At 45.1% G+C, this 18,995-nt stretch overlaps 1 protein-coding gene across 1 annotated transcript in view; it reads left to right on the top strand.

Moving 5' to 3' along the window:
• The window catches only part of NPR1 (natriuretic peptide receptor 1), a 90,039-nt gene extending 75,683 nt beyond the window's left edge, over positions 1-14,356 (top strand). The window contains exons 7-22 of the mRNA XM_075844674.1: positions 1,711-1,795; positions 2,613-2,733; positions 5,791-5,865; positions 6,070-6,147; positions 8,050-8,154; positions 8,237-8,308; positions 8,597-8,756; positions 10,310-10,465; positions 10,576-10,744; positions 11,149-11,295; positions 11,512-11,635; positions 11,818-11,886; positions 11,969-12,143; positions 12,599-12,697; positions 12,996-13,087; positions 13,178-14,356. Of these exons, the coding sequence (XP_075700789.1) occupies positions 1,711-1,795; positions 2,613-2,733; positions 5,791-5,865; positions 6,070-6,147; positions 8,050-8,154; positions 8,237-8,308; positions 8,597-8,756; positions 10,310-10,465; positions 10,576-10,744; positions 11,149-11,295; positions 11,512-11,635; positions 11,818-11,886; positions 11,969-12,143; positions 12,599-12,697; positions 12,996-13,087; positions 13,178-13,240 (1,790 nt within the window). The 3' untranslated portion in view covers positions 13,241-14,356. The remainder of the gene's footprint in view (positions 1-1,710; positions 1,796-2,612; positions 2,734-5,790; positions 5,866-6,069; positions 6,148-8,049; positions 8,155-8,236; positions 8,309-8,596; positions 8,757-10,309; positions 10,466-10,575; positions 10,745-11,148; positions 11,296-11,511; positions 11,636-11,817; positions 11,887-11,968; positions 12,144-12,598; positions 12,698-12,995; positions 13,088-13,177) is intronic.
• The last annotated feature ends 4,639 nt before the right edge of the window (positions 14,357-18,995 follow it).

The following is an 18,995-nucleotide window of genomic DNA, read 5'->3' as shown; positions in this document are numbered from 1 at the left end:
AATCACTGCCCTTATGTCGGTTATTTGCGTTGGACACATATGTAAGGTGAGACATTGTTCCGGTGTTGTACGTCACGTTGCTGAGCAGTTGTATGTTCTCTACGTTGGACATGTGTAGATATCATCATATTGCTCAACAGTTACATGTCCACTCTGTTGAACCCATGTAGGTTTCATCATATTTCTCCATGTTAGACACAAGTGTTCACTTCATCATGTTTATCACATTGCTGAGCAGTTGTATGATCTCTACGTTGGACATGTGTGTAGACTTTGTCATGTTCCTCAGTGGCTGTATGATCTCTTTGTTGGACATGTGTGTAGACTTTGTCATGTTTCTCGATAGTTGTATGATCTCTTTGTTGGACATGTGTGTAGACTTTGTCATGTTCCTCAGTGGCTGTTGTATCTCTTTGTTGGACATGTGTGTAGACTTTGTCATGTTTCTCGGTAGTTGTATGATCTCTTTGTTGGACATGTGTGTAGACTTTGTCATGTTCCTCAGTGGCTGTATGATCTCTTTGTTGGACATGTGTGTAGACTTTGTCATGTTCCTCAGTGGCTCTTGTATCTCTTTGTTGGACATGTGTGTAGACTTTGTCATGTTCCTCAGTGGCTGTTGTATCTCTTTGTTGGACATGTGTGTAGACTTTGTCATGTTTCTCGGTAGTTGTATGATCTCTTTGTTGGACATGTGTGTAGACTTTGTCATGTTCCTCAGTGGCTGTATGATCTCTTTGTTGGACATGTGTGTAGACTTTGTCATGTTCCTCAGTGGCTGTTGTATCTCTTTGTTGGACATGTGTGTAGACTTTGTCATGTTCCTCAGTGGCTGTATGATCTCTTTGTTGGACATGTGTGTAGACTTTGTCATGTTCCTCAGTGGCTGTATGATCTCTTTGTTGGACATGTGTGTAGACTTTGTCATGTTCCTCAGTGGCTCTTGTATCTCTTTGTTGGACATGTGTGTAGACTTTGTCATGTTCCTCAGTGGCTGTATGATCTCTTTGTTGGACATGTGTGTAGACTTTGTCATGTTCCTCAGTGGCTGTATGATCTCTTTGTTGGACATGTGTGTAGACTTTGTCATGTTCCTCAGTGGCTGTATGATCTCTTTGTTGGACATGTGTGTAGACTTTGTCATGTTCCTCAGTGGCTGTATGATCTCTTTGTTGGACATGTGTGTAGACTTTGTCATGTTTCTCAGTGGTTGTATGATCTCTTTGTTGGACATGTGTGTAGACTTTGTCATGTTCCTCAGTGGCTGTATTATCTCTTTGTTGGACATGTGTGTAGACTTTGTCATGTTAGACTTTGTCATGTTCCTCAGTGGCTGTATGATCTCTTTGTTGGACATGTGTGTAGACTTTGTCATGTTCCTCAGTGGCTGTATGATCTCTTTGTTGGGCATGTGTGTGTGGACTTTGCCATCTTTCTCTTTGTGGTTGTTTGGTCTTCAAGTTGGACTCAAGTATTCTCTTTATGATGTTGCTCAGAGGTTGCACGTTCTCTGTGTTGGACATGTGAGTGTAGATTTCTCAGGATGTTGGAGACATCTGTAAGCTTTGTTGGGCAGCCGTGGAGTCGTATGTGTGTATAGCCTTCGATGTGGTGGACTGCATGTTTGGTGTGTGAGACTGGGTATTTCATGAAACGTGTGTTTATATGTTGATCCATCTCTAATGGTACCTGTATTTTTTTTTTTATTAGCCAGTTTCTCCATCCTGGAGGTCACATCGATAGTGATCTGCTTCATCCTCCTGGTGATTGCAATCTCTTCCATCTTCATATACAGGTATCCTTCCTCCTCTTCTTCCTCCTTCTCCTAGTAGACAAACTTCACCTCCTTATACATCACTCGCCTCCTGTTCCCGCTTCCTCGGCCTTGTAGCTGCTAATTGAAAACTGGGATTCTCAGGATACTGGTAGACGGAGGGAGGGGATGTGTCATCTGGAGCCTCCAGACCTGCGTTTTGTTTCCATGAGAGCTGTAATTGGAAGGGACCGCTGCTTGACTTCAGCTTTCAAAATCGAAAAGGGTGAGGGGGGGGAATTACAAGGATTAAGGAAAGATCCCTAAGAGCAGCTGCTGGTCATAGCTGTAGGTTTTTGAACGGATAATTAGGACATACTGAGAGTCAGGGTAATATTTGGCCGGTGTATATTGTATTGTGAGTATATTGTATAGTGTTCTTACATCTTTGCCCATGCCTTGATTGTACTATAGCTTGAACCTGCACAATCTTTATCCTGCTGTCGTGTATTATGGATCGTCAGTCTACTGGACAATATAACTTTTAGGTCATGTAGCTTCATCCAGGGATATGATGGTCAACCAGAAAATCCGAAAAACACAGCTGCCTGCAGTATACACTAAGGGGAAGCTGTATTAAGTGACACCAAAGTTGCACAAGCTTTTTTACTTTCTTTGCCTTTGTTGTCATCAAGCCTTGGCCTTAGATGATGAATAAGCTTACACCCGATTTTTACTTTGAATGATATCACCCAAGGCTATCAGCTGCCAGACCTCCCTGTCAAATATGTGGTCCATGTCAAGAAGACATTTCGTCATGTGATTTCCATCAAGTAAACTTCTACCTTTCTCTCCCCAGGAAGCTGCGTTTGGAGAAAGAGTTGGCTGCAGAATTGTGGAAAATACGCTGGGAGGACATTCAGACAAGCAACATGGAGAAAAACCTCCGCAGGGCGGGCAGCAAGCTCACGCTATCACTGGTAACTGCACCAGAAGCATCTTGCATGCCTGCCTGCCTGCCAGCCGGGTCACATTATAGGGCACAGAACCAATAAAAGCTGATTTTTCCAAATGATGGGGGGACGGTGTCATAGCAGGACTATGTTATCCTCTCCCCGACACACAAATAATCCTGCTTTATGCTCAACATTCAGTAGAGTGTGATATCCGATAGTCATAGCAGGCTAAGCAGTAATGTATAAAGGGATAGAAGAGTCATAGACTCAATTTGATGTCCAAGAGAATATATAGACATCGTAGTTGCCTGTAGGCATGTTGGCATCTGATTTGGTGTGGCACCATGCTATAAAGTAATGGATTAACTTGGGTTTGGATTGAATTTGAATATCAAAAATTCATGGAGTTTTCGTACCCCACAGCAAATCCACAAAAGAATAGTGTAGAGTAAGAAGTTAGAGGCAGAGATGAACTAGCTAGTCGTGCTAACTCAAGATGGCCATACACAGGTGGCGTCTACCCTACTGGGTGGTAAGACCTCTGCACATCCTTGAAGCCAATGAAACCCTACGTGCTGCCAGCGAGATCTAATACATCTTGCCAAGTCACATGCATGGTAGACATCACATATTGGACGATTTCCTTGCACAATAATCTGCAGTGGTCATTGAGCTTGTTTTCCTCCTGATACATTGTCCATTGTTTGATCCAGAAATCCAGTTGGGTCAGAATTGCATTGACCAACCTTCGTTGGGTCCATCAGTGCAGGTTATGTTGCCGTCCTGTTTGTATTACCGGTGTCCATTCTGTCTTCTGTTACACTTTGAGCCCTCTAATAAAACATACCATTGTTGCACTCATACCGACTGGGCTCGCCTTTTCTACTGTGCGCAGAAGTCGCAGAACACATGCTAATTTGTGTCAATTGCCGAAAGTGATGAGATGGTGATGGATGTGCGGAAATTAGACCCAGTTCAATGGATATTTATTTGCTGTAGAAGAGAATTCACCAACCCGTGTAATGGAAGCTTTATGGCAATCAGTCCAAAGTCTGTCCTTTTTACTTTTCATTTTATGTTCTAGACCTTGTATGATTCAATCCTATAAGTCTAAGTCAATGGTTGGACATCCAATAGGAGACTTCAACTAATAACATAGAACCCAATGGAAGATGCAACCCTTGAGTCTGTTCATCCACTTGTATCACATCTTGTGCCTTCACTTGGAGGGTTCTTGAAAGCTTCTCCTGGAACTTCCATTTATAGCGGGTCATTCTGTCATTACATAGGGTATTACGGGAGACTTTACTACAGCTCTGTACATTGGATAGAGCATGTGCTTGGTTATCTTGCTTGAGAAAATAGACTGTAGTGCAAAATTGCAAAGAGTAAAACTCTAGTTTGTGAAAATAAAATGGATCTTACTCTTTGGAAAAATAACCCTCAAAGTCAAAAAGACAAGTGCCACCATCATCAAAATCAATATCTTCTTCTATATCGTACAGAGAGCTTATAGTAGGGGTAACTAAAACCCGTTTAGATTATTAACTTGGTTCTAGTGAATTACTTCTGTGTATATTGAGCTGTGAAAACCAAGATATTGATAAAAAATACTATCAGGAGCCACTAACGGCACTTGTTAGGATCATTTGTATAGTCATTTTGTTGAATTTATCTTCTACCGTAATGGTTTGAACCACCAGCCTTCATCTCCATGTCAACAAGCCAAGTGCCCCATGTTTGCCCTTCACTATTTCCTTTATTCACTTGTATCCATTGCCAAACCCTGTCTATTCCATGTCCTCTTCATTTCCATGCCTCTGCTTCACTTTCTACCCTTTTACCACCTCAAGTTTTGTCTTCATCCCCCTTGAACGTCCATGTCCAGTCACCTCCATCTCTTCTTCGTCTTGTCATCTCCATATCTACAGACCATCATTGCCAACTTCCTATCTTGTGCCGTTTCCCTTCTTTGTCTCTAATCCTCGTTAAACTTTTCTTCTCCTCTCGCCTTCACCTTCATCACCAAACTAAATCATCTCAATATGTTCTGTTACTATTTTCAAACCATAATCTACAATGCGGAGATAAGATCGCTAACCCAAGTTGGCTGCAGTTTCCAAAAATATTCACCGAGCGGCTCATTATATAGACGCTCAGGCTGATGTGTTTTTATTCTTTTTTTCGTCAGATCTTTTTTTTTTTTTCCAGGAATGCTGTTGTTCAATGGTATAAATAAAATGTATACTACACTAATCCATAAGTTATGCCTGAGGTCAAACCACCCACAGTCATTCCGAAGGTCGCTCATCATTTTCAACATTGTTTTTGAACTTCTGCACATCTCGTCGTCCTTGAGCTTCTCCCCATCATCTCTCTTCTGTCTGGTTGTTCCTTTCCATTACTTCTATTTGCCGGTGTAGATTTCTTATAGTTTTGCTTTCGTCCAGACATGTTTTGTACACTCTTCGACTTCAACATTCACGTCACTTGGTTTCTTTTCAAACTTCTGCACATCTCCTTGTTCTTGAGCTTCTCCTCGTCATCTCTCTTCTGCCTGGTTGGTCTTTTCCATTACTTCTATCTGCCGGTGTAGATTTCTTATAGTTCTTGCTTTCATCCAGACATGTTTTGTACACTCGTCACCTTCAACTTCAGTTGACTTGGTTTCTTTTCGAACTCTTGCATATTGCCTCGTTTTTGAACTTCTCAACATCTTCAACATTCACTCGGTTTCTTTTTGAACTTCTGCACATCTCGTCGTTCTTGAGCTTCTCCTCATCATCTCTCTTCTCCCTGGTTGTTCCTTTCCATTACTTCTATCTGCCGGTGTAGATTTCTTATAGTTTTGCTTTCGTCCAGACATGTTTTGTACACTCATCGACTTCAACATTGACTTCACTTGGTTTCTTTTTGTATTTCTATACATGGCCTCGTTCTTGAGCTTCTCATCATCTCCCGTCTGTCTGGTTGTTCTTTTCCATTACTTCTATCTGCCTGTGTATATTTCTTATAGTTCTTGCTTTCGTCCAGACACATTTTGTACACTCATCATTGCTGTTGATATTATTTTCACTCTAGAGAGGCTCCAATTACGGATCCCTGTGTACCACCGAAGGCCAGTTCCAGATCTTTGCCAAGACGGCGTATTACAAGGTACAATCCCTTCATGCCACCACTACCCATATAAAATCTGCACACAGTTTTCTCTCTCTCTCTCTCGTATTCATATTTTCTTCTTTCTCCAGAAGGGTCCTCGGGGAACGATCTTACATGAGTTGTTACCCTTCTTATTGGAATGTTGTTTTGTGGCCGGATCGTACCGCATTTCATTTTGTATTAACCTTTTCTCATTTACAGGGTAATATTATCGCTGTTAAGTACATCAACCGGAAACGTATAGAACTGACTCGCAGAGTCCTGTTTGAACTGAAGCACGTAAGCATTGTGTTGTCCGTCTATGTTGACCATCTGATGAGTGAGGATTGGTGGTCCCTCGCCATCTAAGTCCAGTTCTACGGTGTATCATCCCACCCCAATCATCCCTGGTTCCTCTCAGTTTTTACGCTGGCATCTGGGAGCCGTCTTTGCTCCGACACATCCTTGGCTCCCAGTCTCGGGAATTGCTGCTGACACCACAGAAATGCTGAACATTAACAGCTGGCTTGTTGTCATTTTTATTGTGAGGACTGGCTGGACCCTTCTGCTCTCCTCCACTTAACCCGAGTTCGTCAGCCATGGCTTCTCTCTCGTATCCAAAAAGAAACGGCTGCAGCCTGCTAATCTGTACGCTTGTCACTTGTTAAGTGGTGACAATAACGGCTCTTGTCTGGAGAGGGCTGAATAGGAACATGATATCCAGATAAGCGGCTGCCGTTCTGCCTCGCTGAAGAAAAAATGCAATCTAGGAGGATCGCTGGCCCAGAGGTTACATCTTATGGGTTAAAGAAATTCAGATTTAGAGCATTTACCCCTAAAATCAAAATCGGCCTCTCTCTAATTCATTGACGTTTTTTTTATTCTATTCAGCCAGTTTCTAGGAGACAACGACTAATATCCATTGTCATGCAGCTTTTCACAGACCCTGAATGGTCTCAAAATCTGCATTTTTATGTAACATTATAGTCCACCTATTCCCTCTACTGTTGCTCTACTACTGTGTCAGTCTTTACTGTTATTCTGCCATTATATTCATAAACCATAAAGAATAGGATACATAAAAAGCTATTGTAGTGCAAGTAACTGTGGGGAGGACGCAGAAAAAAAATCTTAATATGTTTATGACTCGTGGACCCGTAATTTACTGAAATTTTATGATTATAGGAAAAAATGCTCTTTATTATAGAGGGGTAGCCGTCCATAGTTTGCACCCTCTTCTCATTCTCCACCTCTGCTATGCCGCCTCTTTATTCTGGTGCCGTCTCTGCCCTCGTCTTTAGCATTCACTGTGTCTTCTCTCCCTCGGCTTCTTAAAACCTCGAGATAATGTTATTTTCTCTGCCCCAATATTAATCAGAACCAGCGCTGACATTTCGGTAATATTTGCAATCTTCAGTCTGAGCAGCTCTCCTCGTCTCCCTCCCTCGCCCTCGCTCTGTGGATGCGTAAATCAGGAATTATCTTGCCATTTAATGTCCAGTATCCATCACTGAGAAGATGAGACCCCACCAGCAATCCATGTGTGTGTGGCACTAATAGCCCAATGTCATATATTACACAGCAGAGACGTGTAGCAGTAACCCACCAGCTCCCAACACATAGCAGATGAGCCTCACAGGGTCACCCCATTATTATGACGTCTCACCCTAAAGGATAAAGTACCACCACCTCATAGTACTCTCATATGATGGAGACCCTGGAGGTAATAGGTCATTCATTAGGGTCTTCAAATACAGGGACTTGTCTGATAAGGTCTATATCAAGTCAAACCTAAAACGTGTTTTTTGATGGTACGCCCCACCGTCTTAGCAAGGGGTCTCATTCTCCAGAATCGGCAGTAAGTGAGCCTGGAAGTTTTTGCACCCCCGCTCTAATCCTCGGCTTCTGTTGAGTTGTGCTGTACTTGTGGAGCCTCACCCTATAACGATTCACCCTAATCTTATGGTAGAAAGTGTCGCCCCATAGTCATTGAGCCTTGCCACCCAATAGAGTGTTACCTTTAATAGTGAAGGGGAACCCTATAGTTATATGATTTGGAACCTCTTGCTGTGACGGAAGAGCAACGTCCCGTAATAGCAGGACCCGGTCCTATAATTCTGTATAGACTTCAGCATATGATACATATGTGGTGGGTGGTTGACCATACACACTTTTTCATTGTTTCTATGGTGTGTCTTCCAGATGAGGGACGTGCAGAATGAACACCTCACTCGCTTTGTGGGGGCCTGTATTGACCCTCCAAATATCTGCATCCTGACCGAGTACTGTCCTAGGGGCAGCCTGCAGGTAGGAGTTATATCAGTACGTCCGGTCACATCTGTATGTGTCCTCCAGACAGAGCTGAAGTTGCACAATTTTGTTTTCCCAGGATATTCTAGAAAACGAGAGCATCACTCTGGATTGGATGTTCAGATATTCTCTAATTAACGATATTGTGAAGGTGAGTCATGTGACCCATGCAACCCCCAAAATATTGATATTCTATAGGGTAAGAAGACATTTTTTCTTTCCTTTCCTCTTCCTATATCCTCTAATCTTTAATTCTCCAAAGATCATGCCAATATGGATACCGTTTTGGTGGACGTAGTGCCATACCGGATGGTAAACTAGCAGAAACCAAAACAAATCTGAATTTTGCTACTTACATTATCGGTCACCAAAGCGGTGGGTCTTGTGTATGGGTGTGGACTATTATATTTTGTGGCAACTTTTATTGTTTTTCCTCCAGGGGATGCTCTTCCTCCACAACAGTGTCATTATGTCCCATGGGAACCTGAAGTCTTCCAACTGCGTGGTGGACAGTCGCTTCGTGCTGAAGATCACCGACTATGGACTGGCCAGTTTCCGCAGTGCTGTAGACTTAGAGGATTCTCATTCTTATTTTGCTAGTAAGAAGTTCTGTAGGGTGACCCTATGGTTTTTTTATATTGGGTTGGAGCATTATTTCCACAGATCTCCTCTACCTTTGGTGACTAAACTTGTCCATTTGCACCAAATGTCATTGTCACTAGTATTAAATCTTAATTCTGTTCGCTAAGAAACAAAGCTGCGTTACTGGTTGTACTGGGGAAAGGAGAGTAAACTGAGGCAGCTGCTATGAGCCAGATGTGCTTTGCATGTGAAGGGAGGCATGCATTATTATAAGGTGATGATAGCACACACAGAGGGGGCTTGGCGTGAGCACACCAAGTTTTAACATAAAGTAGTAGTCACCATGAATTTAGGTCAGTGACTAGTGAGCGCGCAGTGAGGAAAGACAGTGGTCATGAGGAGGACTGTAGTCATAAGGAGAACTGAAATCATGAGGAGGACTGTAGCCAGGAGGAGGACTGTAGCCAGGAGGAGGACTGTAGTCAGGAGGAGGACTGTAGTCAGGAGGAGGACTGTAGTCAGGAGGAGGACTGTAGCCAGGAGGAGGACTGTAGCCAGGAGGAGGACTGTAGCCAGGAGGAGGACTGTAGCCAGGAGGAGGACTGTAGTCAGGAGGAGGACTGTAGTCAGGAGGAGGACTGTAGTCATGAGGAGGACTGTGATCATGAGGAGGACTGTAGTCATGAGGAGGACTGTGGTCATGAGGAGGACTGTGGTCAGGAGGAGGACTGTGGTCAGGAGGAGGACTGTGGTCAGGAGGAGGACTGTGGTCAGGAGGAGGACTGTGGTCAGGAGGAGGACTGTGGTCAGGAGGAGGACTGTGGTCATGTGGAGGACTGTAGTCAGGAGGAGGACTGTGGTCAGGAGGAGGACTGTGGTCAGGAGGAGGACTGTGGTCAGGAGGAGGACTGTAGTCAGGAGGAGGACTGTAGTCATGAGGAGGACTGTAGTCATGAGGAGGACTGTAGCCAGGAGGAGGACTGTAGCCAGGAGGAGGACTGTAGCCAGGAGGAGGACTGTAGCCAGGAGGAGGACTGTAGCCAAGAGGAGGACTGTAGCCAGGAGGAGGACTGTGGTCATGAGGAGGACAGTGGTCATGAGGAGGACAGTGGTCATGAGGAGGACAGTGGTCATGAGGAGGACAGTGGTCATGAGGAGGACTGTAGTCATGAGGAGGACTGTGGTCATGGGGAGGACAGTGGTCATGAGGAGGACAGTGGTCATGAGGAGGACAGTGGTCATGTGGAGGACAGTGGTCATGTGGAGGACAGTGGTCATGTGGAGGACAGTGGTCATGAGGAGGACAGTGGTCATGAGGAGGACAGTGGTCATGAGGAGGACAGTGGTCATGAGGAGGACAGTGGTCATGAGGAGGACAGTGGTCATGAGGAGGACAGTGGTCATGAGGATGTCCGTAGTTATGAGGAGAACAGTAGTCATGAGGAGGACTGTGGTCAGTACACATAAGTCTTGTTAAGCCCTAAAATGTTGTCCATCACCTTCCTTTTAACCTGATTTATAGTAAATATTCTGAAGTGAAATACTAATCACCAGCACACATTTGCTATAGAAAAACTATGGACGGCACCTGAGCTTCTGCGCATGGAATCTCCCAATCCACAGGGCAGTCAGAAAGGAGATGTTTACAGCTTTGGCATCATACTTCAAGAGATTGCACTGAGGAACGGGGTCTTCTACATGGACAGCGGAGACTATAGCCCTAAAGGTACATCCATTGTAAACAGATGCCACAACTAGGTTGCTCTTCCTGACAGATGCTACATCTAGGTTGGTCTTCCTCGCTGACATACTTATCATCTTTTTCCTTTTCCCAAGAAATCATAGAACGAGTAAGAAGCAGAGAGAAGCCATATTTCAGACCATCTACCAATCTTTACTGCCATATCCAGGAGCTAGGGATCCTTATGCAACGATGCTGGGCAGAGGATTCATTGGACAGACCAGACTTTAACCAGATCAAAGTTCTACTCCGCAAGTTCAACAGGTGAAACTTTATCCACATCCTAAATATCTTCTCAAGCTTATTCTTGGTCTTTGACTTCTGACCAACTTTACAGTCCTATGATGGACCCCTAGATTCTTCCTTCCATATAGTCCTTAAATTTAGCGGTGTTTAGTCATGACTATTTTTCCATATTACAATTGAGCAGAAAAGGATTATGCTGTTGGATCGCTAGGTCGACCCCCTATATTTTTAGATAATTTCAAAAGACTGACTTCTATATCATCCCTGCTGATGATCCACTAGACACCGTATTACGTAACACAGTTGACGGTTCTGTCTTGGACCCACCGTGGCCTCGTCATACACAGGCCTCTATTGGGCATGCCTCTTGCTTCCAGACATACTCAACACAAAATTTTCATCTTCTGGTCTGTGTCTTGTAGAGAAAACAGCAGTAACATCCTGGACAATCTGCTCTCTCGTATGGAACAGTACGCCAATAACTTGGAGGAGCTTGTAGAAGACAGGACACAGGCATACTTAGAGGAGAAACGTAAGGCAGAGGCCCTTCTGTACCAGATCCTGCCTCAGTAAGTATCAGAAGACTCCACCACAATTCCACATCTTCTATTACTATTTGACAACCGGAAATGGAAAAGTTCCTTCATGTTTCGACCATGAATCGTATAGTATTGAAAATGGTAAAACACTTTTTGAGGGTGGAAGCATCTTCTGCTGTGTTTACCAAAACTTTCCTATGTCTTAACTTCTTCAATTGCTCACAAGTTTCTCTCTCCATCATTCAGCTCTGTTGCCGAACAGCTCAAAAGTGGGGAAACCGTTCAGGCGGAAGCCTTTGATAGCGTCACCATTTACTTCAGTGACATAGTGGGATTCACAGCTCTGTCTGCTGAGAGCACACCAATGCAGGTATTCCAGAAGATCCAGGTAGACTAGCTCACCCGCTCCATACCGATAATCATGCGATGGGATTTTTTTTGTCTACCGTTTCGGACTACAACCTTCTTTCCTTTCCCTTCTCCACTTGTACCAAGAAATTGTTGAGCTCCAGTCTACATAATCCATGACAATGTCTTCTCCTCTCCCCGCAGGTTGTCACTCTACTGAATGATCTATACACCTGCTTTGACGCCATAATAGACAACTTTGATGTCTACAAGGTGGGATTCACAGCCTATGTTTTATAAGGCATGACCAACCGTGAATGGACCTTCATCATTGCTCTGTCTTCATAACTTCCAGGTGGAGACGATAGGAGACGCTTATATGGTGGTATCTGGGCTCCCAGTTCGGAACGGGAAACTCCATGCCCGTGAGATTGCCCGAATGTCTCTTGCTTTATTGGATGCTGTCAAAACGTTTAAAATTCGCCATCGCCCAGACCAACAACTGAGCCTTCGTATCGGAATACACACAGGTGAGTTAAAGGAGAGGATCGGAGGCTTAAACCTGGTCATGCACATTAAACAGTTCATTAAGACGACATCCCTATACACATTTCAGATGATGTCGGCCGTTATAGTTGTGCAATGTGTCCATACATGTCCGATGGAACAAGAAAACCCTTGACCAATGTAGGGCTGGAAGTGACCAACACTCCATCTCCCCTTTTTTGTGGTTTGTCATTTGCAGAACGATCGTGTCCCATATACATTCAACTCCTTTCGATACCGGAACGAATATTTAGCTAGCCATCGGGAGATGTAAACATCGTTGGCTTTATTTTCTAACCAATGATCGTTCGTTATGGTCGAAATTGTCCACTTTGATCAACTTTACTGTGTATGGCCAATGTTCTTCCGTGCTGTCTGAGGACTCTCCCACCTCATCTTTTGTCGTTGATTATTGTCAAAAACCTTGTACGTCCTCCAGGTCCTGTCTGTGCTGGAGTCGTTGGCCTGAAGATGCCACGGTATTGTCTGTTTGGGGACACGGTGAACACCGCTTCAAGAATGGAGTCCAATGGCGAAGGTGAGATTACAATTGACTGCTGCCCTGATAGATCAAGCAAAAATATCTGCTGCAAAATTTAATTTGTAGGATGAGTTTCGTTAGTTAAAAAATATAATTGTCATGTTTGGATGCCCAACCTTGAACTTTAGACATGTGAGGTCAAGGAAGTCGGTGACATCCCGGGAATAAATTGTTCCCTCGTGTTCTATTGTTGGTGATGATCATTCAAGTTCTCAGAGCTTTCATCATTGTGGTTACCTGTGACAGACGTCCTATTCCCATGTCGCTAATCACTGTGATTTCCCGTGTCTTGAAGCCCTGAAGATTCACGTCTCCACCACCACACGGAATGTTTTAGAGGAGTTGAACTGCTTCCAGCTGGGGTTGCGAGGAGACGTAGAGATGAAGGTAACATACGTTTCATATTTTTACCATTCATCATTTCAAAAGGTGTTGATTTTATTCCTTTCTGTGTTTCTAAAATGCTATTTCCCTCAGGGAAAAGGAAAAGTGCGGACGTACTGGCTATTAGGAGAAAGATGCAACAGCACCAATGGTTGACTCCTCATTTATCGTCAGTGGTGGATAAGACTCGGGGTACTCTCGACCATATTTGTACCTCTTGGATATAGTGGACAGATGTTTCCACCTCTCAGTTGAGTCCAGAACGCTAACATTTACGAGGGGAGTGGAGTCATATCCACAATGTGGACCAAGCAGAATGTACTGTAACATCGTTCAATGACACTATCAACTCAATGTGAGTGACCAATCGATGCCAAGTGTTGACCACAAATCTTTCCCAGATACGGACAGAGCCCAATGCGGTGTGGGGACTATGGAGATAGAAAGTAGACCACGCCATCTGATCTGTTGATCACCTTTCCCTATATATATTATTCAGTCTGTAGCTTCAGCTGGGCATAGACATTAGAGTAAAGTTAGCTGCCTCATGGATGACCAGGTGTTAATGGACTCGTGTACGAGGTTGCCAGCTATCTGCGGTCGTAGTCCACAGATATTGGCTGGAGAACATACCATTCCATACATATACGTAGCCTTACGAAAAAAGTTCGTACTGCTGATGACGTTCACCCTAAATGTGTATCCTCATTGCCATGACTAGCTGTTCGTACTTAGCTGTAAAGTCGGTAGATACTAGAAGATGAAAGACCCCAAAAAATCCGACCTGGCATGATTCAATGTCCGGTGTACCAATTGTACCCACCAGTTGGCTGATAATGGCTAACGTCTATGGGCAGCTCTGTTCTCTGTCCGACCAAACACTTCTCTGTCCAACCATGCCGTTCTAGAGGCACACCAAAGTCTACCATAACTCCCTTTAGCAGACTTCACATTGACATTGAGAAGACAAGTAACAGTTCCCCCATCGAGGTGCTGGTTTGTCTAAGCTCTTGAAGGTTACAAAGCCTTAACAAAGACCTTCTTTTCATTTACCTTGGTAATTCTTCAGCTTTATAAATGTATAAAATGGATTAAAATCCTGATACCGAGAGACTCCGGAAGCGCGCCCGCTGGTGCTTCATGACGGACGGTCACTGGACTGGAAAGAACATGTGACTTGCCGTCTCATCCGCCCAGATAGGATTCCCCGTTAACGAGCTACAAATGTGAAATGGACGTTCTCATTTTACCGCTATAAATATTTCTAAGTTCTATGTTTTTGGGGTGGAAATTTGTGCAGAGAACGATGACTAATGTACGAGGAAAAGTCGGGTGTGGATTGATATTTAGTTTTGTGAATGTTTGGTGGGAGAATGGTTTTCCCTACAGGTAGACCTTAAATCTGTCCTACCAGAGGTGGAGCTCCGATGCCAAATCTGCCCCTCATATATCACTGCCGTCTTCTCGTGTGGCACCTTTGAACACCCTATGGCACTAGGGCTTGGGTGTGACCGTAACCTCTGCACCCTTATATCTACGTAGATACTAAAGAGTCCCAATGTTGCTTGGTATGTTAACATCGCTATTGTTATCCGACCCGTCAGCGTACAACATCAGGATCCCGTCAGTCATATGTTGTGTGCTCTACCCACAGTGGAGCCCTCAGACAGCTGTAAATAGGTTGTGTCTCTTTAAGGCTGGCGGCAGGTCGCTCTCCGTGTTATTAGCGAGCTGTTTTCCATGATTAAGTGAATGAGAAACAGAGAAATTGGACAATTTGTTCTACGGCGGAAATAAGAGAAACGCGAGGGAACAGAACAGTCACCTCCCGTCTGTGACAATCACCGCTCATTAAAGTCTCCTCTGCTCCTCCGTCCCTCCAGAACTGTCCTAGACCGGCCACGTATGGCGTGAGGAATGTCTTCTCCTGTCCAGTGCCTGAAAATCCTATTAGGGTATATATATATACACACACAGGCAGTCAAATCACATTTTTTGCATGAAAATTGTGCCAAAAACCGCGATATGACCGCACTATGTGAATAAATCCTTAAGCCGTTACTTGAGAGCTGGTCATCCACTGTTCGGACCGGATTGTACTTTGGCGCAATTTGGGTTGTAAGTGGCATAAGCTGCAGGATGGGCACGGCTCTGATTCAGTTATGAGTCAAAGCTGGAATACCCAATGTGCGATCCCCGAAACCGTGGAAGTCATGTGACAGCGCTCTCCAGAAATGCGAAGCTCCGCCTCCAGTGAACAGGGAAATTTGCATATTGCTTCATCATTCGTTAGGTATAGACACGTTGCATTGTGGGAGATGCTTCTCTCCGCGATGTAACGAGAGGGGCAGCGAGACAAATGTGTCATCGGGACGTCCCTGGTATAATAAAAGGTGCCCATGAGGTGGTGGTGGTGCCCTCCAAGGAACACGGAATACACCACCTATTCCTCTATTACCAGTATGATGGGGGTTATACTTTTTTCCTTACTTTCCCTCCTATCAACCTCGGACTTCCCACCTTGCTCCTGGATCCAGGTATCCTGGGGGTCACATAGGAGACTACGAGGAAGGAGAATCCCACCCAGGCAAAGGCTTCGGTAAACTGAACCCGCCCTTAGTTTGAACTAGTAAAGTCAGGTATTTATCCAACTGGAACGTGATCTGAGAGTTGAGGGTGTGGCGGGGCACCCATCGATCACAGCCGCAGACGCAGCATTACTTCAGGTCATGGATTCATCGCTTTTTCTATGTCCTCTTACCATTTCTTGCACCACAGAACTAACCCGCCTGAGAGCGACCTATTGCCTTGTTCATGCCAACCCTCCTGGTTCGTGACTAAAATGCCAGTACTGCAGTGCGGACTGACACAGCGCAGCAGAGAGACGTCCAACTCTACCTAAATGACCGATTTTATACCATTCAGGGAGTGTGAAAAGCTGGGGGACGACTGATAGGGGCAGCGTGATGGCGGCCCTTAGCCATTGAAGGGTTATTTTAGTGCTACGTCCTGGTTTTCGTGCTTCCAGTCATATTCTAACACTGCTGCGCCCGGTATTGTCTTCGAGGGGCGTCTGATGTTACTGGTCTTATGCAATATCTAATCTATTGACAGAAATATTTCTTAGAAGACCCCCCCCCAGGGGGGATTCCTGATCATGGAGGTGGGGGCTTCTCCGCACATGTGAACTTTTCCAACATTGCACTGGTGTCATAGGTTTCTCTGTGGTAAGACAACCCAGAACTGGGGAGGGAGGGGGGGGCAGCCCTAAAAAAACATTTAGCAAATTATCGTGAAGTGCGCCATTCTTTAAAGAGAAATCCCAAGAGCTGTGTTTTATAAATGGCACCCGCACTCCGGTATCAATAAGGCAATGGTCGTCAAATGACGCGGCTGTGCCGGTTTGTACAGATCAGCACCCTCTGTGTCATATATTAGGTGCAGGCGCATGGCGGTTTTGAGATGTGTGCGCCATTTTCTTCACATCGCCGTTACACTCGATACTAGTTGCACAAAGTAATAGAATAATTAGTGATAATGTTGCCGGCCAGCCCTTGTCCTGGCATCGCTCTGCCCCCCCCCACAGCATTGATCCTTGCGCTCCACGCGCGGACATGGGACGTTCCGGCAGATGAAGTGTTACGCTGCTCCAGTCATCCGGGTGCCTGCTTTTTGGCCAGCGAGATCCCCTCCCGGGTGTTGTGCAATAGAACAGAGAAGCTGTCTCCTCTCATCTGTCAGGCAGAGCTCCATGGACGCTGCCCCCCTGACCTGCTGATTGATAACAGGCGTTCAGGCCTTTGCCTGCCCAGGACGGCTGTGGGCGCTGCCATGGAAAGAAAAGATGGCAGCCAAAGGACAGGAGACCTCCAGGATCCACCTCCGGACCCCAGCACAACGTATCACCGGGTCAACCACACAATGTAACGCGGTCAACAGTGCTGACAAAGATATGGAAATCAGGGGAATGGGCGTGGCCTGGCAATGAAGGCGTTAGAGGGCGGGGCCTGGCAATGAAGGCGTTAGAGGGCGGGGCCTGGTAATGAGCGCGTTAGAGGGGGGGGGTGTTACAGGAAAATATTATGTGGGGTCGTGTCCCCGCACTGGAGATATTATATGTACTAAAGAGAGACCATATCCAACAAGAGAAGCATCACTTTCTACATAACTTTGTATATTGTATCTAAGCCAATCAGGTGTGATACTGTAGAGCTGGTGTATCTAAGCCAATCATGTGTGATACTGTAGAGCCAGTGTATCTAAGCCAATCATGTGTGATACTGTAGAGCCGGTGTATCTAAGCCAATCATGTGTGATACTGTAGAGCCAGTGTATCTAAGCCAATCATGTATGCTACTGTAGAGCCGGTGTATCTAAGCCAATCATGTGTGATATTATAGAGCCGGTGTATCGAAACCAATCATGTGTGATACTGTAGAGCCGGTGTATCTAAGCCAATCATGTGTGATACTGTAGAGCTGGTGTATCTAAGCCAATCATGTGTGATACTATAGAGCCGGTGTATCTAAGCCAATCATGTGTGATACTGTAGAGCCGGTGTATCGAAACCAATCATGTGTGATACTGTAGAGCCGGTGTATCTAAGCCAATCATGTGTGATACTGTAGAGCTGGTGTATCTAAGCCAATCATGTGTGATACTATAGAGCCGGTGTATCTAAGCCAATCAGGTGTGATGCTGTAGAGCTGGTGTATCTAAGCCAATCATGTGTGATACTGTAGAGCCGGTGTATCTAAGCCAATCATGTGTGATACTATAGAGCCAGTGTATCGAAGCCAATCATGTGTGATACTGTAGAGCCGGTGTATCTAAGCCAATCATGTGTGATATTGTAGAGCCGGTGTATCTAAGCCAATCATGTGTGATACTGTAGAGCCGGTGTATCTAAGCCAATCATGTGTGATACTGTAGAGCTGGTGTATCTAAGCCAATCGTGTGATACTATAGAGCCGGTGTATCTAAGCCAATCAGGTGTGATACTGTAGAGCTGGTGTATCGAAGCCAATCAGGTGTGATACTGTAGAGCCGGTGTATCTAAACCAATCATGTGTGATACAGTCAGAGATTAAACAGCACTACATTCCCCATTATGTACTATAGAAGCGGTGTATCTAAGCCAATCATGTGTGATACATTTTCAGAGAACTAGATAGCACTACATTCCCCGTCATGTACTATAGAAGCGGTGTATCTAAGCCAATCATGTGTGATACAGTCTGGGGACTGGTGTGTCCTCTTGATTTCCTCGGGACGATTCCTCCATTTGTCAGGACGCGGTGGCTGCGACTTCCCCGGCGACGCTGACCGGTGTGAAAGAGTTTGAAAAGGTCACGGCCATCGCTGCGGCGGAGCAGGAAGCCCCTCCACCCGGACATGGCCGCATCCTCACATTATCTTATACAGCCCTTCCCTCTGTCATGTCCGGTCGTCCCCTCCTCCTCTGATGGCAGCCATATTGGTGGTCACCCGGAATCATGACTGACAGGAGCGGGGGATGTATCATGTGACTAGGCCAGTCAGGAAGGTGGAAAAGCTGAGTGACAGCGGCCATACTGGTGAATATTAGTGATTAGAGCGGTATACACTTCTATATTATCCTATATGTAGCCGCAACCATCGTAAAACAATGTAAGTAAATCCCGGGCCGCCATCTTATGGAGAGAGCACCGCGGCTTAATAAGACGTTTATGGCTTTTATTCCTCCGTCTGCTCCTCTGGGAAATTTGCCGCGCCTTGTGGAGGAAAACCAGAGCCGACAGGAAGTGAAGATGTTGCCCATAGCAACCAATCGGCTTTCCTTTTTCTGTTGAGAAAATGAAAGCAGCTCCCTGACTGGCTGCCCTGGGCAACGCCTCCTCTGTCTGCACCAGTTCTTACCCATGGGTGGAGC

Source organism: Rhinoderma darwinii, chromosome 12 (genome assembly GCF_050947455.1).
Source record: "Rhinoderma darwinii isolate aRhiDar2 chromosome 12, aRhiDar2.hap1, whole genome shotgun sequence".
Taxonomy (NCBI): Eukaryota; Metazoa; Chordata; class Amphibia; order Anura; family Rhinodermatidae; genus Rhinoderma; species Rhinoderma darwinii.
Note: the sequence above shows the minus strand (reverse complement) of the source record. Positions and strands in the feature narration are given on the sequence as shown.